Source organism: Rutidosis leptorrhynchoides, chromosome 8 (genome assembly GCF_046630445.1).
Source record: "Rutidosis leptorrhynchoides isolate AG116_Rl617_1_P2 chromosome 8, CSIRO_AGI_Rlap_v1, whole genome shotgun sequence".
Classification (NCBI taxonomy): Eukaryota; Viridiplantae; Streptophyta; class Magnoliopsida; order Asterales; family Asteraceae; genus Rutidosis; species Rutidosis leptorrhynchoides.
The window spans coordinates 13,633,490-13,654,033 of record NC_092340.1 but is presented as its reverse complement, the minus strand read 5'-3'; the positions used below and the strand labels follow the sequence as shown (position 1 = coordinate 13,654,033).

The 20,544-nt window shown below is 33.0% G+C and overlaps 3 protein-coding genes and 1 long non-coding RNA gene across 8 annotated transcripts; all 4 read left to right on the top strand.

Annotated features, from left to right (window-relative positions):
* Nucleotides 1-730: 730 nt before the first annotated feature.
* On the top strand, nucleotides 731-4,765 carry LOC139862621 (uncharacterized). Of its 5 annotated transcripts, XR_011764239.1 has the most exons (7): nucleotides 731-952; nucleotides 1,814-1,912; nucleotides 2,140-2,205; nucleotides 3,343-3,433; nucleotides 3,607-3,675; nucleotides 3,986-4,439; nucleotides 4,530-4,765. It is a non-coding gene; the product is annotated as an uncharacterized lncRNA (long non-coding RNA). The 5 variants fall into 5 exon arrangements; XR_011764236.1 differs by lacking the exons at nucleotides 3,986-4,439; nucleotides 4,530-4,765 and adding an exon at nucleotides 2,014-2,050 and having other exon boundaries at nucleotides 3,607-3,954; XR_011764235.1 differs by lacking the exons at nucleotides 3,986-4,439; nucleotides 4,530-4,765 and having other exon boundaries at nucleotides 3,607-3,954.
* A 145-nt stretch (nucleotides 4,766-4,910) lies between these two features.
* Nucleotides 4,911-8,604, top strand: LOC139861088 (F-box/FBD/LRR-repeat protein At1g13570-like). The gene is made up of 5 exons (XM_071849390.1): nucleotides 4,911-4,969; nucleotides 6,127-6,783; nucleotides 6,861-6,962; nucleotides 7,860-8,018; nucleotides 8,110-8,604. The coding sequence occupies exons 2-5, from the start codon at nucleotides 6,133-6,135 to the stop codon at nucleotides 8,434-8,436; spliced, it is 1,239 nt and encodes a 412-aa protein (XP_071705491.1). The 5' UTR covers nucleotides 4,911-4,969; nucleotides 6,127-6,132; the 3' UTR covers nucleotides 8,437-8,604.
* Nucleotides 8,605-10,863: 2,259 nt separating this feature from the next.
* LOC139863172 (F-box protein At5g07610-like) lies at nucleotides 10,864-12,250 on the top strand. Its single transcript, XM_071851820.1, has 2 exons — nucleotides 10,864-11,886; nucleotides 12,047-12,250. Exons 1-2 carry the CDS (start codon nucleotides 10,864-10,866, stop codon nucleotides 12,248-12,250), a joined length of 1,227 nt encoding a protein of 408 aa, XP_071707921.1.
* A 4,542-nt stretch (nucleotides 12,251-16,792) lies between these two features.
* LOC139863171 (F-box protein At5g07610-like) lies at nucleotides 16,793-18,196 on the top strand. The gene is made up of 2 exons (XM_071851819.1): nucleotides 16,793-17,893; nucleotides 18,053-18,196. The coding sequence occupies exons 1-2, from the start codon at nucleotides 16,793-16,795 to the stop codon at nucleotides 18,194-18,196; spliced, it is 1,245 nt and encodes a 414-aa protein (XP_071707920.1).
* Nucleotides 18,197-20,544: the final 2,348 nt, after the last annotated feature.

Genomic DNA, 20,544 nt, shown 5'->3' with positions numbered 1-20,544 from the left:
ACAACTTTTTTACATCATTTTTTCTCCTTCCTTTTTAATTCCTTCATCTCCCAACAATTAATCGTTTTTTAAACGTTTAATTAACCGATCATTAAACAATGGAAAAACAACTCTGCAACGAAGCACAGACTTTTTATCCCGTTAACACCTATGTATAGTAATTGTAACCCAAAGATTTTTCTAAAGTTCTTAAATTAAATACGTGGTATTAATTATTACCGAGTAAAACGTACGCCAGCCCATTTGATTATGGGATGATTTCTTTCTGGCCTAATTTTACATCCATATTTTGGTTATTAATTTTTCATCGACACATCTGTACCTTTTAGTGCGTTCCAGGTGGTGTTTTTTTTTTCTTTTCTTTTTTGGAAAATGTTAAAGACAGCCTTAAGGTTGTCGTTAACATGTATTAAGTAATTCTACATAAAGGTTGTCGTTAACATATATTAAGTAATTGTACATCGCGGTTATTAGTCATTTTTCTAAAGCCCGTTATCAAAATCTCTACCTTTTACAAACCGTAAAGGTTAAAGCTGACGTGTCAAACACTGAGTGAATCTCGGTTTTCGTGCTGATATGTAATTAGATGGTTTAATAAAAAATATTGTTAATAAACTGATAAAAAAACACGTGTCGTCAAAGAATTCGTATTTTTATAAAAACCCGTTAGATTCACAGATTATCTTCTCAAAAACGTTTCTCTCTCTCTCTCTCTCTTTTTATAAGTGAAACCCCAATTCCTTTTCACCATCAATTGATTTTTTCATGCGGCCGTATTAATCGAAGCTACTACTACCAATGAAACCGTAACGTTTTTCTCTACATAACCGTACAAATTTTATATATTAAAGTCAGATTCATCGAAGTCACCGGCAACAACTCCGGTGACTGGATTCTCGAGGAAGACGACAGCGTTAATCGTTCCTCTCGGTGTCAATACAATCGATTGAAGGTATGGATAAAAACTAGGGTTTTTGTTCACGATTTATGTTCTTTGTTTTTTTATGTTAGAAAACCAGTTGATTTTCACTAATTTGTTACAAACTCCGTGAAGATGTTGTCGATTTTAGGTTTTTTAAATCCAATTTTATGTTTCTAGGTTAAATCCAATCGAAGGTTGTTCGTGATTATGTGAATAAATTGTCAATCGGGTTATTAAACGATAGTTGAGTTCTTTTCTAATCGTTTATAACATTTGTATAGTTTATTTTCAATTCGATTTACTCAATTTTTGGTCTGTACTATAATGTGATGATGATGATACTGTTTTTGAATTATAACTACTCAGTGGGTATTTTTACTACCCTGCTTTTGATTTGTAATCTTATTAATTTACCAATTTTTGACTTAAATGTTTATACATTCTTATTATGTTAGTAACATTCAGAGTGTACGATTAAATTGTATTATATATAATTCATAACTTCATATGAATTTGAGAAATATAGTTTCTTATTGGAAGGTGTAACTGAAAAGTATAGTTTGCTATTGAAAGCTTTAACAAATATGATACAAGATACATATAACACACAAAACAATTAACGAAATATTTAGGACCTTTTATATAAATTATAAGGCAGTGAAAATTGTTACAATGATCAAGTGTATTTGTTAATGATTGCAAAGCATAAAATGTGTTTGAACAAAGAATTTGTGACTGATGCTATTAACAGACTTTAAAAGTAAGCATTTTTATATATGTATATGATGATATGGTAAGATTGTATATAAGTTTGTAAGTGATAATGAATATGTATATGTGTATGTGATAGTGAATATATGTGTATGTGTATGATGATATGAATATAATCAGGAGCAGTTGACTGTTGATTGATCATATCACCATATGAGTTGTTTGCTACTAAGTAATAGGAATTGGTTACCAATAATGAGATAATTGTCTCCTACTAAGGTACATGTTTACTATCGTTTTATTTTTGTTATTATCATTTTTTTTTCAAATATAATGTACTTGCCTAAACAAATAATTTCCTTCTTAAAATACAACAATAGAAGACTGCATTGGTGATGGCCATTCTTCAAATATAATGTACTTGCCTAAACAAATAATTTCATTCTTAAAATACACCAATAAAGTAATTTTGTATTGCTCTGATTTTATGATTTTTGTGATCACAGCTCTTCACAACAATATAAGACTGCATTGGTATTGTTTAATGATCTTAAGGCTCATTATTGCTATAGGTAATCCCACAGTTAGGTTACTTTCCACTGTTTATATATCTTTATGTCACTATATTATACTCAACTAATATGTTTTGTGATGAATCTAGGTACGCTTAATTGCTAACTATAACCTTAATATATTTAAGTGACTTTGCTAAATAAGTTTTAGCTTAATCTGTTGTCTCTAAGAATACATGAAGTTGCTGATTTTGGGTATTCATTGCTGCTGCTGCTAGAATGTGGGTAAACTTTGTCAACATAGCCTGTATTTGGGTCACTTTTGGTATTGTTGTTTGACAATGGGTCATATATGGAATTGTTTTAATTTAATGGGTTTATGTGGTTATAGTTGCTATGAAATGGATCGAAATTGCTACTGCTATATTGAGATAGGTCAACGTTGGTTTTATGTTGTGGTATATGAAATTTGTTCAAGGAAAAGAGGTTTATTGAACAATGGAAATGATGTTAATTATGGATATGGATTTACAATGAAGTGGGTTCATTTGTTAAATGTTTTCGTTTTTGAGATAAGTAATGGAAAGGTTGGTATGAGTTGTCTTAGTGTAAATGGACTGGAGTATGATTATGGTTTACACACCATGGCTTCTCATGAAACATATATATCATATTTGCTATTAGATTATGTTTCAATCCATCCTTTTTCAGTACTTTATTAAATGGTAAACTTCATGTTAACTGTTTTAGTCTCTTATCTAATTTTATTGACATTTTCTTTCATTTTTAATTAGACTTATAGATAGATCGAGATGTATGTTTTTACAGTCGATAATATCCAAAATTTTGAGTCGATAATATCCAAAATTTTAGTCGATAATATCCAAAATTTTGAGTCGATAATATCCAAAATTTTTGTATCTGCATGCTAACTTAGTTGTTTGACTCGATAATATCCAAAATTTTGAGTCTTCGTGCTCATTGCTGAAGGTAAGCTTTTAACTCGAGTTTATTAGATTGTATGACATAGTTCACAACTACCTCATTTCTATTAGATATGTATGACAAAGTAAATAAGACTGATTGGTATGTTTATAGTTCTTAATGGCATTTTAGTACTATTCGTGTTATCTTTTAGACTTATAGTTGGTTACACTATAGATTTTAAATGGTTTTTGTTTGTTATTATATTAAAAGGATGACGAGGGACCAAAAGTTTGCAGCAAGAGTGTTGAGATAGAAGAAGATCTGCAAGATTCTGAAAAAAGCATGCAGATACAGTGATACGGTATTCTTTTTTTTTTTTTTTTCTAATGCTTTAAATGTATTAAGTTTATTTTATTTTTTTTTACTAATATTAGCTTTGAGTGGACAACAATTGCATGTCATTGCACTACTTTACTATGAAAAATTTAAGATGTTTTTCTATTATAAAGTAATTCAAGTAAGTTGTATTTGCAGGTGGAAGAAGATGGTACTCCAGAAGAGCAATTCGTCTAGAAATGCTTATAATCTTTTCATAATTCCAAGGTGATGAGGTTTGATGTTTGTTTAATATTATTCCAGTTATCTTTATATTTTGTTTACTCCAGACCATATTATAAGTACACCTGTAGTGATATCGACGGTTTACTCGAACCCCGATTTCAGGTACTTTTAAGATTGATTTGCACTTCTTATTTTGTTTACATAATGAATGGGTTGATTTGTGATTTATCTTAATCACATACCGGTAGTTTTTTTTTTTTTTCAAGATTTATTTGATTCTGAAACAACACAAATTCACTATACAATTTATGTTGTTCTTTTACAGGCTGATTTTTTTTTTATTAAGGTGCAGCATCAGCAGCTTCAGTTTTAACACGGTGGCTTTGTTCTGTAGTTTACACCTTCTCATAAGGAACAAATGTACAAGGTACATAATTAGTTTCGAGTCCACAATGATAAGGCGATACATGTATGTTTGATTTAGTTTGCGACAATTCTCACACATTTGTAGTTACCTGGAGCATTATCGCAGTACAAAAAGAGTAGTCTTTGTAGACTCGAGATGTTGAACTTGAGGTAGGTAACACACAAGCTCTATGTATTGAAGTTATTAATACATTTAGATAACACACAAGCTCCATGCGTTTATTATTACATCTAGGTAGCACATAAGACGTGACTATGTTCATATAATGGTCATATATGTAGTTTCATTTGTTTGATTATTCTGTTTTGAAGCTTTATGTATGTGGATACCAGAGAAGTGCGAACCACACTGAATTTGAGCATGATAGGCTTAATATATGGTAAATATGGTTACTGAAATCCTTTAGTTCAGCATGTACTAAATATATACTTAATATATGGTAAGTATGGTAAATATATGGTTACTGCAGCCTTTCTAAAACTTTCGGTGCCGAAGAAATAACAAACTTATTGATCAGCACCTGGATACCTTGAGGATTTGAGAACCTTATTGACATTTAATGTATGGACTACATGATAAACAAATGCAAGATACGTACTATATTTTCCAAATGTACACGGACGAAGGTTGGCATTATGGATTTCTCATTTTTCTATACAACACCCATTTTGCAGACTTGATTGAACTTTGGACAAATAAAAACGAATACAAAAACTAATTTTTAGAGCTACCGTGCAACGCACGGGCTCTTAAAATCTAGTTTATAACATTTTAAAGCATGTTAAGCATTTCCTTTTTTTTTTTTATTTTTTTTTAAGGGTTTTTTTACACTTCCCATTTTCCGAACGGGTTATACTCCGACGCATTATTCGCTCCGATTTTGTCTACCGAATCCAGTCGTATTCTAAGGTTCGTTTCATATTTCTATTTTTTTTTTTTAAATTATTTTTGCTTTATCTCCGTATGAGTGTATTTTGTGTTGATTTTGTTTGTCACTAAAGATTACCGGATGTTGTTGGGTTGTGCCTGTTATTGATGAATGTCGGCGAGGTTGCCCTAATTGTATTTTGCACACATAATTGCTGTTAATTTTTGTATTTTTTTTTTTTTTTTTTTTTGTGGAGTGATTTTTGTAGTTCAGTGTGTTTTTCGAGTTTTCTTTTTGATTCATTGTTTTTTCCTGCATTTTGGCAATTATTGGTTGTATGTGTGTTTTGATAGTATGGCAGCATCTGTTCTCTGTTTTCAGTTCACTCAATCATTTGTATTTTAATTTAAATTTATAAATTATAAATTTGAGTTTTATCAGCTCAATCACTTTATGACTATTTGAGTTTATTAGAATAATAGAATTAGTCAGTTATTTACAAATATTTATATTCATGCATTTGTTGTTGTCTTGGCTATGTTATGTTATTGCAATTATGTTTGTTATATATCTTTTTGGTTTTGTTTGTCTTAAATAATAGGATGTCAAGTAGGAATAGGTACAGAAAACGTAATCAATAGCCTTTTTAACTAATAGGATGTTTACTTGGTATAGGCAGAAAAAACATAAAACAGTAGTGCTATGTTAATTTGAGATTTAATTCCATAGATTTATCATCGACCCAAATGGCTGATAGATAATATTGTATATGCACTGGTATGTCCTTTTCAGGTTGACGTTTTGTTTAATAAGTAGTTCATCTTGATGACTATAATATTGTCGTGAATTCTTGCGTGCTTTTGTTGTTTGCAATATATATTATTTTGTGGTATATGGTTAATGCGGTTTTCCTTTTAAGTTACACACTTATACTTGCGATACTGATATCAACATATGTTTCTAGGCAACCTGTTTGCAACATTTCATAGATGTGTATCAAAGGGGTATTGTTGTATGTATGTATTTGTAAATGTGTTTTTAACTTAACATTAGTGAAACTTTTAGATACACATTACTATTTGATGGTCGAGGAATAGAATTAGATATTTGGATGCTAAAATTTATGCTTTGAATTAGATATGAGTTTGCTATTATTTATCTCTGAAACTCAGTTTATCTTGAATTGTTTTGTATGCAGGATACAATGAATAATCCTTCACCCAACAACACAACAAACAAAGAATTGTCATTAGATCGAATTAGCATTCTTCCTCCTTCCATAATTGACGCCATTCTATGTCTATTACCAACAAAAGATGCAGTCAGGACAAGTATCCTCTCGAGTGAATGGAGGTACAATTGGACCAACATTCCAGTACTCCATTTTCGATTCGATGACTTTCATATATCAGAAACTGGTACAGATGTGCTATCCATTCTAGAGCAAACATATAACTTACCTAGCGCAGCATTAGACATGATACGGGAGCGTAAGTGTATTGATGCTATAAAGCAATGCTTGTTATTGCATGAGGGTCCACTTATCGAGTTCTCCCTTTTGGCACATGAGTCAGAAAGTGTTGAACTTGACCAACTCATTAGTCATCTGTCAAGGAAGCATAGAATCCAAATATTTAATCTTGATATGATTAATGAGTATAGGTTACCGTTATCCTTCTTTTCAATGCATCAGTTAACGAAGCTAAGTCTCCGTAATTGTTGTATATACCATCATTATTCAAAAATTAAAGGATTTAGTAACCTGAAAAGCTTGTATATGTGCGATGCGAGGATTTCCACAAAGACTCTTTCACATCTTCTATCCTCTTGTCCCTTACTTAAGAGCTTCATTCTGGTAAGTAAATTAGTTCTTATTATAATATGCATTCTAATAAATTTCACGACTTATCTAAATATTGTAAGTTACTGCAGTTTACAGATGAAATTTTCGACAATGATAAATCCTCCATTTGTGGACTAAATGAGTGTTTGCCTGTAGTTGAACGTCTAATTATTGATACCGGTGTTTCTCAAGTATATATATATATATATATATATATATATATATATATATATATATATATATATATATATATATATATATATATATATATATACTTGATATATATATGTATATATATTGGTAGGATCAAGAGGGAAGTAACCAATCGGGGGGAAGTAATTTTTTTTTTTTTTTGTTTTTTGAAAAAACTTTGTTCACGAACATTATAGATTGGATGAAAATATGAACATTTAATAAAGACACTTTGTGATAAATGTTTTTATTTTGGCGGGAAAATGCTCGAAGAATTAATATATAACAATTATCGTGTTTTTCGAGCATATGTTGAGGTTTTAGATATTAGGGTTTAGATATTAGGGTTTATAGGGTTTAGATATTAGGGTTTAGAAATTTAGGGTTTAGGGTTTAGATTGAGTTTTTAACACGAACGGTTTAGAGTTTAGGGTTTGGTGTTTTGGGTTTATGGAATAAACCCAAAACACCAAACCCTAAACCCTAAACTCTAAATCGGGCTAAATTTTACTTCACAAAACATGAAGAAAAAAAACGTTCACATTCTTCACGAACAATATTATCTTGAATGTTATTTTTGTCGATTGTTTTCCCGCCAAAATAATAACATTCATCACGAAGTGTCTTTTTTAAATGCTCATATTTTCGTGTGATCTTGATGCCTAAAATTTTTTTTCCAAAAAAACGAAAAAAAATAAAATTTTTTGCTTCCCCCCGATTGGTTACTTCCCCATTGATCCTGCCCCTATATATATATATATATATATATATATATATATATATATGTATATATATATATATATATATATATATATATATATATATATGTATGTATGTATGTAGTTGTAAAATAAAGACACTGCCTTATTACTCTTTGTTGTGGGCTATGATTACAGTGGTTTTCCTTTGACTTGCTTCCACAAGAGCAGCTAATCTCTTTAGTCCACCTTAAGTACTTGCATGTAGATCACATGTTATTCTTAAACAACTACGATTTACCTATGCTTTTCCATTTAATCCGAAGTTCCCCGAATCTGGAGACACTCAGTCTACATGTAAGTCACTAAAGTCCATCTTGTATCCATATGTTTTCAAATTCATGCCACAATATATTGATGAATGACATACTAATATTATTTGTAGTAGATGCGTGATGACCTTGATCCTGGATCATCGTTTGAAATCAACAAGTATTCAAATATTTGGTTGAAGAATTTGAGTAAATTGAAGATATATGGACACTTCGACATCGTGTATCATTTGCAGTTTGTACAACTAATATTAGCCAAGTCCCCTATGCCGAAGAAGGTAAGAATATATACGGTTGAATACGATGAAGTGTCAGAAATATTAAGACTTCTGCAACACTCCCCATCTGCTGCTTCAGGATCGATAGAAATAATTGTCGAGTATTCAAGAGATGCTAGATGTTGGGGCTCAAAATCACTTTTCACATCTACTTCTTATATATGACTTTGAAGCATCCAGCTTCGTGTATTGTTGCACAATCTTTGATGAGCTTCAGGGTTAAAATAATTAATCTTTATGTGTTTGAAACAAAAGACACTGGGTCCTGTTTTGCTGCAACTCTGTGTTGAAAAATATGTTGCACAAATTTAATCTAGTTAATGAAAAGCTTAATGTAGCAACTGATATATATTAATATATGGTAACAAAGTTCTCATAACAAATAAATGACCATATGACAACTATTGCTGCTGTTGTGGAGGATACACTACTTTTAAGTTTGAGCTATGAAAATCTACCTTTCTACAACTCGTAATTGAAAGGCAATTGAGAACAAAGTTATAGGTATCAGACATTAGTAGTTTGAATCGGGTGCTTTTTGATGGTTTTGACAAAGTCGTCGATGAAATCGACTAACCAGTTTGTGGTTTCAAATGGGGTGATGGCCGAGTGTGGTGTGGTGCGTCATATTGAAAAGACTCCAGTCAAGATGGTTTTGACAAGTCGTCGATCGAACTGACTAATCTTTCTAGTGTACGCTTCGGGAATGTTCAAGTTTGTATCCAAACACTGGTACTCTCTTATCTCATATTCTACCTTCAAACAATTCTTACAAAACTGTACCTTTGATCTTCCTTCTGGTCTCTACGCCATGGTTGAAACCAACACACAAAAACTAGATCATTATTCCATCCCATTCAATGTCGAAAATCGGTCTAAAGCACCTAACATTACCCTGAATTTTGCTTCAGATGATAAGGGAACGTGTATTGTGCACTCGTGTAATGGATTAATGTTGTGTTGTTGTCACTATCATGATGATAGCAAGTTAGGGTTTGGGTTCATCAATCGTTACGTATACAATCCAACCATCAACCAATTCACTATGCTTTTCTAAACACGAATTTTCTTAATAAAAACTATATGTGTGGTGTGACCTTAGCGTTTGACCCTTTGAAATCGTTTTACTATAAAATCAATTAGAACATGACCATTGGAAAGTTGACTATCTCACCTTTCTATGGACAGTTTATGTGTCAAAAACGGATTTACGATTTGTAAGTTATAACCCTACAAAAACAGACTGCTGAACTGTGTTGTTGCTGTACTGCTGTAGCTATTACCTGCTGTTTTCAAACAGAAGTTACAGCCCCCAGTCCCCATTTCGGCATCCATTTAAAACACGTCTAGACTCAAAAAATCGACCATATAATATATCGTTTTTTAGCTTGTCACGAAAACTCTATGTCCCAATTACAACTTACGAGCCTGCAAAGTAAGCCCGAGAGTCATTTAACCACTTTTACCCAAAATGACATCAAAATTGGTTGATGACCCAAAATCTTATCCAATGTACCCGAGTGACCCAAAATCACACCACAATTCTAAAATGAGATTATTATAAACCTGTTGACCACTTCAAATTTCCAATAACAATGGAAATGGGTCAAAATGGACAGTATTTCACCCATGTGGGTCAAGACTTGCACATTAACCAAAATATAACCAAAACTCATTTTCAAAATACCAAAACCTGCAAAACCAGTTACCAGTTTGACCCATGACCCATTTCAACCCAAAACCATTTTGACCCGTTACTCGAACCAACCCAACTTGACCCGTTTGCCAGGTATACATATCATCAAGGACACAATACCAGTATTTACATTTACATCAAGTTACATAGCACAAACAAAGCATAATGGGTCAAAACACAATTTACGTTACCTACAAATTAGATACATGAAACACCAAAAGATGATCGATCAAAGTCCAACGGGCCGGGCTGTTCAGATTGACCGAAAACATTATTAGGTTTAAGCTAGGATCCATGAACATCACTTCTCAGTTTCTCCGTCACGATTTCTAGAAACGAATGACCAATCTTGTACTTAGCCTCACTTGCATAAACTCGAATCACTTCCACAATATCTATTATTTTTGACACACTTCATCACCAACACATTGTTGGAAACACTCAACGGGTCCCACAACCAATCCTTAAAATTACACATCCAACTTCTAAACAGCTCTATCTTTCCAAATGGTCTTCACAACATCATTATTTAACAGATCTAATTTAGCTGGCGGAAGCTAAGAACGAGCGATGTGTATTTGTCAAATCATAGGGATGATCGACGTAAGTTCAGAAAGAAAATGACTATCGTTATATTTTTGAATAAATCATATGGAGCAACTGTATAATTTACTCTAATAATTAATAAAAATATAATATTACTATTAGAATTATTAATTAGAATTATATTTATCTATAATAATTAGGATATCCCTATATCATAGAGTATCAAAATACTCATTAGATATCTAACACGGGAGCTTTTCTTTGCAAAGCAGCTAGGGTTGAACAACTTGTAAGATTGCGTCTCTTTCATCTGAATGTCAAATTGGTGCCCAATACTCCGTATTGTTACAATGCCAAACAATCCATCATCATCTCCGTTACATGCTGCTTATAAAATTGGATCCTGCAATGACCTTACTACAGAAATCATGTTACAATTACCGGTAACATCGTTGCTTCGGTTTAAGTCTGTATCCAAACACTGGTACTCACTTATCTCAAACCCTACCTTCAAACAACTCTTACAAAACCGTTCCCCTGATCCTCCTTCTGGTCTCTACGCCATGACTAAAACCAACCATTATTTCATCCCATTTGATGTCAAAAATCGGCCTAAAGCGCCTAACATAACCCTGAATTTTGATCCAGACAATAGGGGAAGAACGCATATTGTCCACTCGTGTAATGGATTAATGCTTTGTTGTCGTTGGTATTGGAATGATGAACAAAAGTTGTCTACAGTCATCAATCGATACATATACAATCCAACTATCAACCAATTCACTATGCTTCCTAGACACGATGTTTTTAATACACACTTAATTTGTGGTATGACGTTAGTGTTTGATCCATCGAAATCGCCTTACTATAAAGTTGTATCCGTTCGTGACAGTATAGGAATTTATAACTCACAAACTTACACTTGGAAGGAATCCTGTAGGTGTCCTTTGGTATATGATTGTGGTCGAATGATTCATAATCCTGGTGTTTATTGGAACAATTCCGTTCATTGGTTTCTTCATTGGCTTCACGGTGAACACAAGCTTTTATATTTTAGTTTCGATGAAGAGGTTGTACGTATATTACACACCCCTTTTCGTTTTGCTACTTCAAATATTATGTTTGAGTCTCGGGATCACTTGCTTGTTGTTGAAATGGATTATGATAACAGTTCCAAACTCAAGATTCATGAGTTGAAAAGAGATTATTCAGAATGGTTTGTGAAATACCATGTTGATCTTCACCAACTTGGTCAATCGTTCCCTGGTTTTATGTCAGAGTACATTATTGTACTGTGTGTTGTTTTGGGCGAAAGAGAAGATGAATCCTTCTTCGTACTGAAAAATGCAAGCGTAACTGTCCGATTCAACCTGGTAACAAAGACGTTTTACAAGCTCCATAATACAGTTGCCTCTACGAAATTATTTTATTTATTTCCATACAAATGTCTGTTCATAGCATCTCTCTGCAGCGTTTGATGCATCTGGTGTTAGGTATGTGTTTTACTTTTTTAGTGGTTTATGCAGGATGTAGTCTTTCATTACTGCTCGTGCACTTCAAGTTATTGATGTATTGTTTTGGCTAGTTGTTATGACAGTTATTGATGTTCTGTTTTATATCTTTGAATATGGCTATTCTGTACTTAAAGCTGCATTTGCAATAAAAGGATCTGATGATCAACTGATACATTTGTTAGGTTGTAACTGCCATACATTGAGTGAAACTGTAACAAGTTGAAATGCATTGAATTTTAAGAAAACAAAATTGAGCCAAAGTGGATCAGTATAGTAGTCAAATATTTTGGGTTATTTTTGTTTACAATTTTATGATTTTATCAAGTATGATACATTCTTGTCAAATCATTCAAGGAAGATTACCACTTAGGAGCTTCAATATGTTCTTATTAACAATGGCTATTTCATACTTACTGCAGTAAAGATTAGAGTCAAACTATATATTAAATCACTTAAATAAGGTGCAACTGTCTCTGAGCCACATCATTTTTTACTAAGACATGTCATTATGAACTATTGATTAGCAACAAAGTAGAACTACACAATAACTTAAAATCATATCCTTATTATTGAAAAGCTGAGCATTTTACATACATAAAATAGCATTAGCTATACAGTAAGTATAGACTTCTCTTTTATATTATCATCAAGAAAATACTAGTAATTACTGTTACATAGTACAAACAAAGCATGATGGGTCAAAAGACAGTTTACATTGCCTACAAATTAGATACATGAACCACCAAAAGATGCTCGATCAAAGGCCAATGGGCCGGGCTGTTCAAAATGACCGAAAACATTATTGGGTTTAAGCTAGGATCCATGAACATCACTTATCAGTCTCTCCGTCACCATTTCTAGAAACGAATGACCAATCTTTTACTTAGGGTGCGTTTGATAAAACTGAATGGTTTAGCACTGAATGGTTCAGAGTCCTGAATGGTTCAGAAGCTCTGAATCAATATGATTCTGAATGAAAACTCACTGTTTGATAGGAGTCCTGAATCAATACTCTGAATGAGTTAAAATTACCATATTGACCCTGAATATATAATCAGTGTTATTTTTTATGAACGAGATTCTTTTGACATACTTCAGAATTGATAAACATTCATAAAAGATAACAATATATATAAGTAACATTAGATAAAAGATAACAATATATATAAGTAACTTAAAATAATTAAAAACAATATCCACTAAAAATACTCAAAACGTAGTAATAATAATAATATCTAAACATTCATAAAACGGTTCATAAATAACATAACGGGCATCTAATAGTCAAGATTCATTGGAAAAAAGTTCGTTAGCAAGTTGATCACGGAGAATGTTCATAAATTCATTGTCTTGAGTACCCCATTCAACTCCTTCCATTACTTGTTCATCATTTTCTTCGGGTCGTTCAGTTGTGTCAGACTCGTCATCTTCAAATTCTGGAAAAACTTCATCATAAATATTGTATTTTCTTATAAAATTATGTATCGCAAAACAAGCAATCACGACATCTCTTTGTATTGGAAAAGGATAAGGAGCCATATCCCTTAGGATTCGAAATCTTTTCTTCAAAGCACCATAGGCACGCTCAATGATATTTCGTAGTTGTGCATGAACATGATTGAACTTTTCTTCTTTAGTTAAGGCACGTTGACGCCTAAAATCCGCTAACCAATATCTTGTATTGCGATATGGAGTCAAAAACCCACGGGTGTTGGAGTAGGCAGCATCACAAAGATAATATTTATCTACATATCATTTATAAATATATTGTTACACAAAAAGTATAGTATATATTTATGATAAAAGTATCAAGTAAATATATGTATAACCTAAAAAAGTAACACATAATTATAATTATATACATCAAAATGTAACTTGATTTCTATCTCCCACTCTTCGTCTGTTAAATTGAACCTTTTTGTTACCGGATCATACACATTTCCCGTTTTATTCCGTAACTTTGTCCACACGTTAAATTTTCCTTTTAGATAGTCAAAACGGTTCTTCATTTGTTTTTGATCCGCAATAAAAGCGTGTTCTTCTTTAAGCTTTTCAGCAACATTTTTCCATGAACGCATCTTAAGGCTATTTCCTTCTCGCCCGTACTGATTGACCTCATGTATACAAGCTTCAAGAAATGTTTTTTCTAAACCATCTTGTTTCCAATTTAACCTACCTTTTTTTGATTTCAAAGACTCACCCACTTGATCCATGCCTAAAGTCATAAATCCTAAAAATAAGCAGAGGCTATGACTATAACCAAAACTTTTTTTCTTATCATACAAATCATTATAATCGTAGAAGGATAGCACTATGCAAGTAACTGACCTTTTATATATGAACAAAATATAATGGAAACACAAATATCATATAAAATTAATGAAATATATAGCATCAGCGATGGATGTCCTCAATTAATAAAAAAAAGTATATAAGGATTATAAAGAAAGATCAAATAACAAAGGATGGTCATAATCGATGGATGCATATAAAGAAGAATATAAAATACTCCATAATAACAACACACTAGCAATTAAAATTATATAAAATCACATAACAATTAGCATCTTTAATTTTAATATAATCATTGGAACTAAAGCTTAAATTGTTACAGAGTATATTCTAAGAAATTATTATAGTCATTTGAACTGGAGAGTTATGATAAATAGATATACATGATGATAGAATAAAAAGTAAATAAATTTTAGGGTTTTAAAGTAGAAGATTAGGGTGAAGAAAATTACTTGGAGAAAGAAAAGCAATCGATGGAAGAATTGGAACTACGGATGTGAGGAGAAAAACATGGAAACCAAAGGAGAAATAAAAGGGTATTTAAGGGAAATATTGAGAACTGAACCGTTGAGAGATAGATTAGGAAGTGAATCGTTCAGATTTTATTCAGAGCCAAATTTTCATTCAGATGCGAACATCAAACGCCCTGATCACTGACCGATTCAGAGGTCACGTCAGAATGGTCCCATTCAGAACTAATCAAACACACCTTAGCCTCACTTCCACAACATCTTTTACCAACACATTCTTGCAAAAACTCAACGGGTCCCACAACCCATCCTTAATATTACACATTCAACTTTTAAACAGCTCTATTTTTCCAAATGGTCTTCACATCATTATATGTTTCCTCATAAGAAATATCAATGCCTTCTACAAAGCGTCGACTTTTTCAACATTCTCAACCATAGCATACTTCGTCAGATTGCCCTTAAGTTCGAGCCTGGCAAACATAGAGAAATAATCTGCCCTTGACTCAAAAAATGATATCAAAACCAAACCAAAATACTGTTTCAAGCACCATCGCTAGAGAAACCTCATCAGGGCACACGATTACACATCCAAACATACCTAATCTTCACGCCTAAGACACAATAATCTTTCGATCATATAGCAATTGCAACAATTTGTCCTCTGAAAACGAATCTTTGTCGACCAAAAGAACACTAAGTCGAAAACTCTCAACCACACTCTCCTTGGAAGATAGTACAATGTGAGACTGACCTCTGTTCGAAGAAGAAGGTCGTCCAAAAGCACTACCAGAATATCCACGCCTTGATGACCCACCCAACAAAAATGTTATTAATCAATATCTTTAAATTTGAAGTCAATTATAACCGTTATGCAGAACAATTTGTATGCGGGTTAAACACAATATTAATGTTAACATTAGTTTTTTTGACTTCTATAGTTTCTATTAAAATAGTAAAATGATGATGTCATTATTAGGCTAATTCCTTTGTTAAGTAAAAATCAAAAATAAAAAGAAAAAAATCTAAGCATGCTGGATGATGTCATTAATTTAAATAATTTTGAATTAAAATTAAATCTTATTAATTAATTATTATTATTATTAAATCTTATTAATTAATTATTATTATTAAATTTTATTAATAATTATTTTAATTATTAAAATTAAATAATTTTGAATTATTTTAAATAATTATTTTGAATTGAGTACGAGAAGGTATAAAAGTTAGGTAGAAAATTTACATTTTTAAAATAAAATGACAATCAATATTATCTCTTATAATTGGATGTGGATTATTTAATATCATTTTAGGTGTTTGATGAAATGTTCAGCTGACGAGTTTCCTAGTCGGACTCTGTAGTTTCACGGGTCATTAAACTAAATAACTTTAGCATTTACGTTCACTTAATACCTAAAACATATCATTAAACTGTTTCGTTTAAATAAACCCGTGGTTCCCGGGTCATTTCACTAGTTTTCTTATATATTTAGGTTATTATGTTTGTAAGGGAAGAAATCTTACTTTATAATTAAATTGAATTGAATCCTAATTTGACTAGAAAATTGATTCTGCCTACTTAAATTTAGAAAGTAAAAATAAAAGATAAAATCAAAATTTTAAAAATCAATTCAATAAACAAATGTCGTATATGTAAACTGATCGCTGTGTATTGCATACAATCGATGGGTCTATACAATTGCGATTAACCATGAACACCAAGTAACATATTATAACTTGGACTCTAAGATATTTTTTTGCTAATAACATATAAACTAATAGTATAAGGCCTTTCACAAGCGTTTGACGCTCAACCTTCTCCTGGTGCATTCGGCGATTTCATTATTCTCGATATTATTTGTTAATTTACGGAGTAGATTCTAAGAAGCAGAGTATCGAAATACTCGATCGTTATTAACTACGTGACTTCTTAAACTTCTTCGGAAAGCTTCTCCTACAACGCTGACAGAGTTGAACAAGCAATATTAATTAATTATTGAACGATGACCACAAATAATACCAAGAGAATCAGAGTAAATAAGAGCGACGTCGTTTCTGTCATTACGTTGCCAAACAATCAATCATCATCACCGTTACATGCTGCTGATAAAATTGGATCCTGCAACGACCTTATTACACAAATCATGTTACGATTACCGGTAATATCATTGCTTCAGTTTAAATCGGTATCCAAACACTGGTACTCTCTTATCTCAGATCTTACCTTCAAACAACTCTTACAAAACCGTACCTCTGATCCTCCTTCTGGTCTCTACGCCATAACTAAAACAAACCCACACAAACTAGACTATTATTTTATCCCATTCGATGTCGAAAATCGGCCTAAAGCACCTAACATTACCCTGAATTTTGCTCCAGATGATAAGGGAACAACGTGTATTGTCCAGTCGTGTAATGGATTAATGTTGTGTTGTCGTCATTATGATTACAAGTTGGGGTTTATGTTCATTAATCGTTACGTATACAATCCAACTATCAACCAATTCACTACGCTTCCTAAACAGGGAACTTTTAATAAAAACTATAGATGTAGTATGACCTTAGTGTTTGATCCTTCGAAATCGCCTTACTATAAAATTGTATCCGTTCGTCGCTTTTGTACGAATTACTCGATAGGAATTTATAGCTCACAAACTTGCACTTGGAAGGCTTCCTGTAGGTGTGATTTAGCATATGATTTGGATAGTAGTCCCGGTGTTTATTGGAACAATGCCGTTCATTGGCTTTTCAGAGAATACCGCTTACTGTATTTTAGTTTGGAAAAGGAGGTTGTACGTATAATACCCACCCCTTTTCGTTTTGCTAGTTCGAATGAGATGTTTGAGTCTCGGGATCACTTGCTTGTTGTTGAAAGCGGTTATGATACCAGTTCCAAACTCAAAATTTATGAGTTGAATAGAGATTATTCAAAATGGATTGTGAAATACCATGTTGATCTTCACCAACTTGGTTCATCGTTCCCTGAAGCTGTAGACTCCGGTGTTACTAGGTTTAGAGTACTATGTGTTGTTTTGGGCGAAAAAGAAGAAGATGAATCCTTCTTCGTATTGGCAATAGCAGGCGTAGCTGTCCGGTTCAATTTGGTAGAAAGACGTTTTACAAGCTCCATAATACAGTTGCCTCTACGAAATTATTTTTAATATGTCCATATGCATGTCAGTTCATAGCGTCTCTCTGCAGCGTTTGATGCATCTGGTGTTAGGTATATGTTTTACTTTTTTAGTGGTTTATGCAGGCTGTAGTCTTTCGTTACTGCTCGTGCACTTCAAGTTATTGGTGCATTGTTTTGGCTAGTTGTTATAACAGTTATTGATGTTCTATTTTATATCTTTGAACATGGCTATTCTGTACTTAAAGCTGCCTTTTGCAATAAAAGGATCCGATGATCAAGTGATACATGTTAAGGTTGCAAGCTGCCATACATTGACTGAAATTGATACGACTCTAACAAGTTAAAATACATTGAATTTTAAGAAAACAAAATTGAGCTAAACAAAGTGGATCAGTATAGTAGTACAATCTTTTGGGTTATTTTTTGTTTCAATTTTATAGTTTATTAAGTTTGATACATTATAATTAGATCATTCCCGGATCCCTGCCACTTAAGAGCTTCATTCTGTTCTTATTAATAAATATGGCTATTTCATACTTACTGCAGTTAAGATTATAGTCAAACTATATATTAAATCACTTAAATAAGATGCAAAAATTCAATGGATAAAGCATTAAGTATACAGCAAGTACAAACTTTTCTTTTATATATATCAAAATACTAGTAATTACTATTTCACAAAAGAAACAAAGCATGATCGGTCAAAAGACATTTTACATTACCTACAAATTAGATACATGAAACACCAAAAGATGCTCGATAAAAGGCCAACAGGCTGGGCTAGGATTCATAATGAGGCATATTCCTCCATTTGTCCTGCAAATCAATTGCACTTCTCTTATCAGTTTCTACGCCACCTATTCTAGAAACAAATGACCAATCTTTTACTTGGCCTTACTTACACATAAACTTGAACCACTTCCACATCATCTTTTATTTTTGACATATTTCGTCACCGGCACATTCTTGCAAAAATTCAATGGATCCCACACTCATCCCACACTCAACGGATCCTGCATTCTTTTATTTTTGACATAACATCGCTAAGAAACGGTTGCGATAACAGAAGTAAATATAACAGCATCCACCGAGTCACCCTTTGAGGCACGCAACTCAGCCCCATCCGATACATAACCCGGTTCAACCCTTGATGTGACATCTGAATCACCAACCATTCTTTTTCAAGAAACCATATCCAAATAAATGTTAACAAGCGAATCATCGACGGAATCAGACCACATACCAACAGGTGTCTCCACAATTCAAGCTATTAGTGTCCGACTTCCGAAACCCAAATATGACTCGATGAATACACCGAATCTTCTACATCAGCTTTAAACGAATCATGAATGTGCTTCACACTCGATGATTTGATAAAAGCGTTAAAAAAAACAAATGCTTCCAAGATTCAATGTGCTTCACATTCAATGATTTTTCATAACAAGGAGACGCCAAGGGCCCGTCTTTTAGGGTCTTGCCAATGCTATGCGGATCCGTATGTGCATTGTGCACCTTAAGACCAACACCATTCTTGTCTATCTTTGACGAATTCGACACCAAAACACCATTCAAAGCCGATTGAATTTCATTAATATAGATTCGAATACGCTCTAACCATAGTTTTGAGTCGATTCGAATCATCAAGCTCCACTTCAAAACATTCAGTGAATTAATGCGTTTGACACATTTAGATTCGACAAAAACGTAGAAGGAGCCACTAATCCCTAATATTGCCGTAGCCTTTGAAACACGTATCACCTCCCCAAAATAACCAGCGACTTTGTCAACATTCTTTTTGGGTAAGCGAGGAAACCCTCCTATGAACGAGCACATTGGCTCCCCCATAGAAAGTAAAACCTCGGGTAATCAAGCCCCTCCAGCGGTTTTTTTTCAGCATTCTCAACCGTAGCATACTTTTCCGGAATGCCCCTAAGTTCGAGGCGGGCAAACCGAGAGTAATAATCTGCCCTTGACTCAAAAAATGATATCAAAACCAAACCAAAATATTCGAGCACCTTTGCTAGAGAAACCTCATCAGGGGACACGATAACACATCAAAACATACCTAATCCTCAAGCCTGAGACACACTAATCCTTCGATCAAATACCAATCGCATCAATTTGTCCTCTGAAAACGGATCTTTGTTGACTAAAAGAACACTAAGTAGAAGACTCTCAACCAAACTCTCTCTGAAAGATAGTACAACGCGAGACCGACCTCCGTTCGAAGAAGAAGGTTGTCCAAAAGCACTACCAGAATATCCACGCCTTGATGGCCACCCAACGAAAATGGGTTGCCATCGTTGCCGATTCATCAACGGGTCGCAAATGTATTTTTCTCTTTAAAAGGAAAATTTGAGTTAATTAATACTCACTAATACTACTTAGAATGTGCTTTATAGCACATTTTAGCATAACCCTCACCCTATTTATGATAATATTTATTATATGAGACCACTTTCAACCATGACATACTTTCTCACTGTCACATCGGCTTTTCTCACCACTTTTTTTTTAACGGAAAATTTTTGCATTGAGTACTCTCATTTGCGACCCATACACGCTAAGTAGGAAACTCCAAGGATTGACTCGGGTTGCTTGGCAACTAATCGCGGGTTCCGG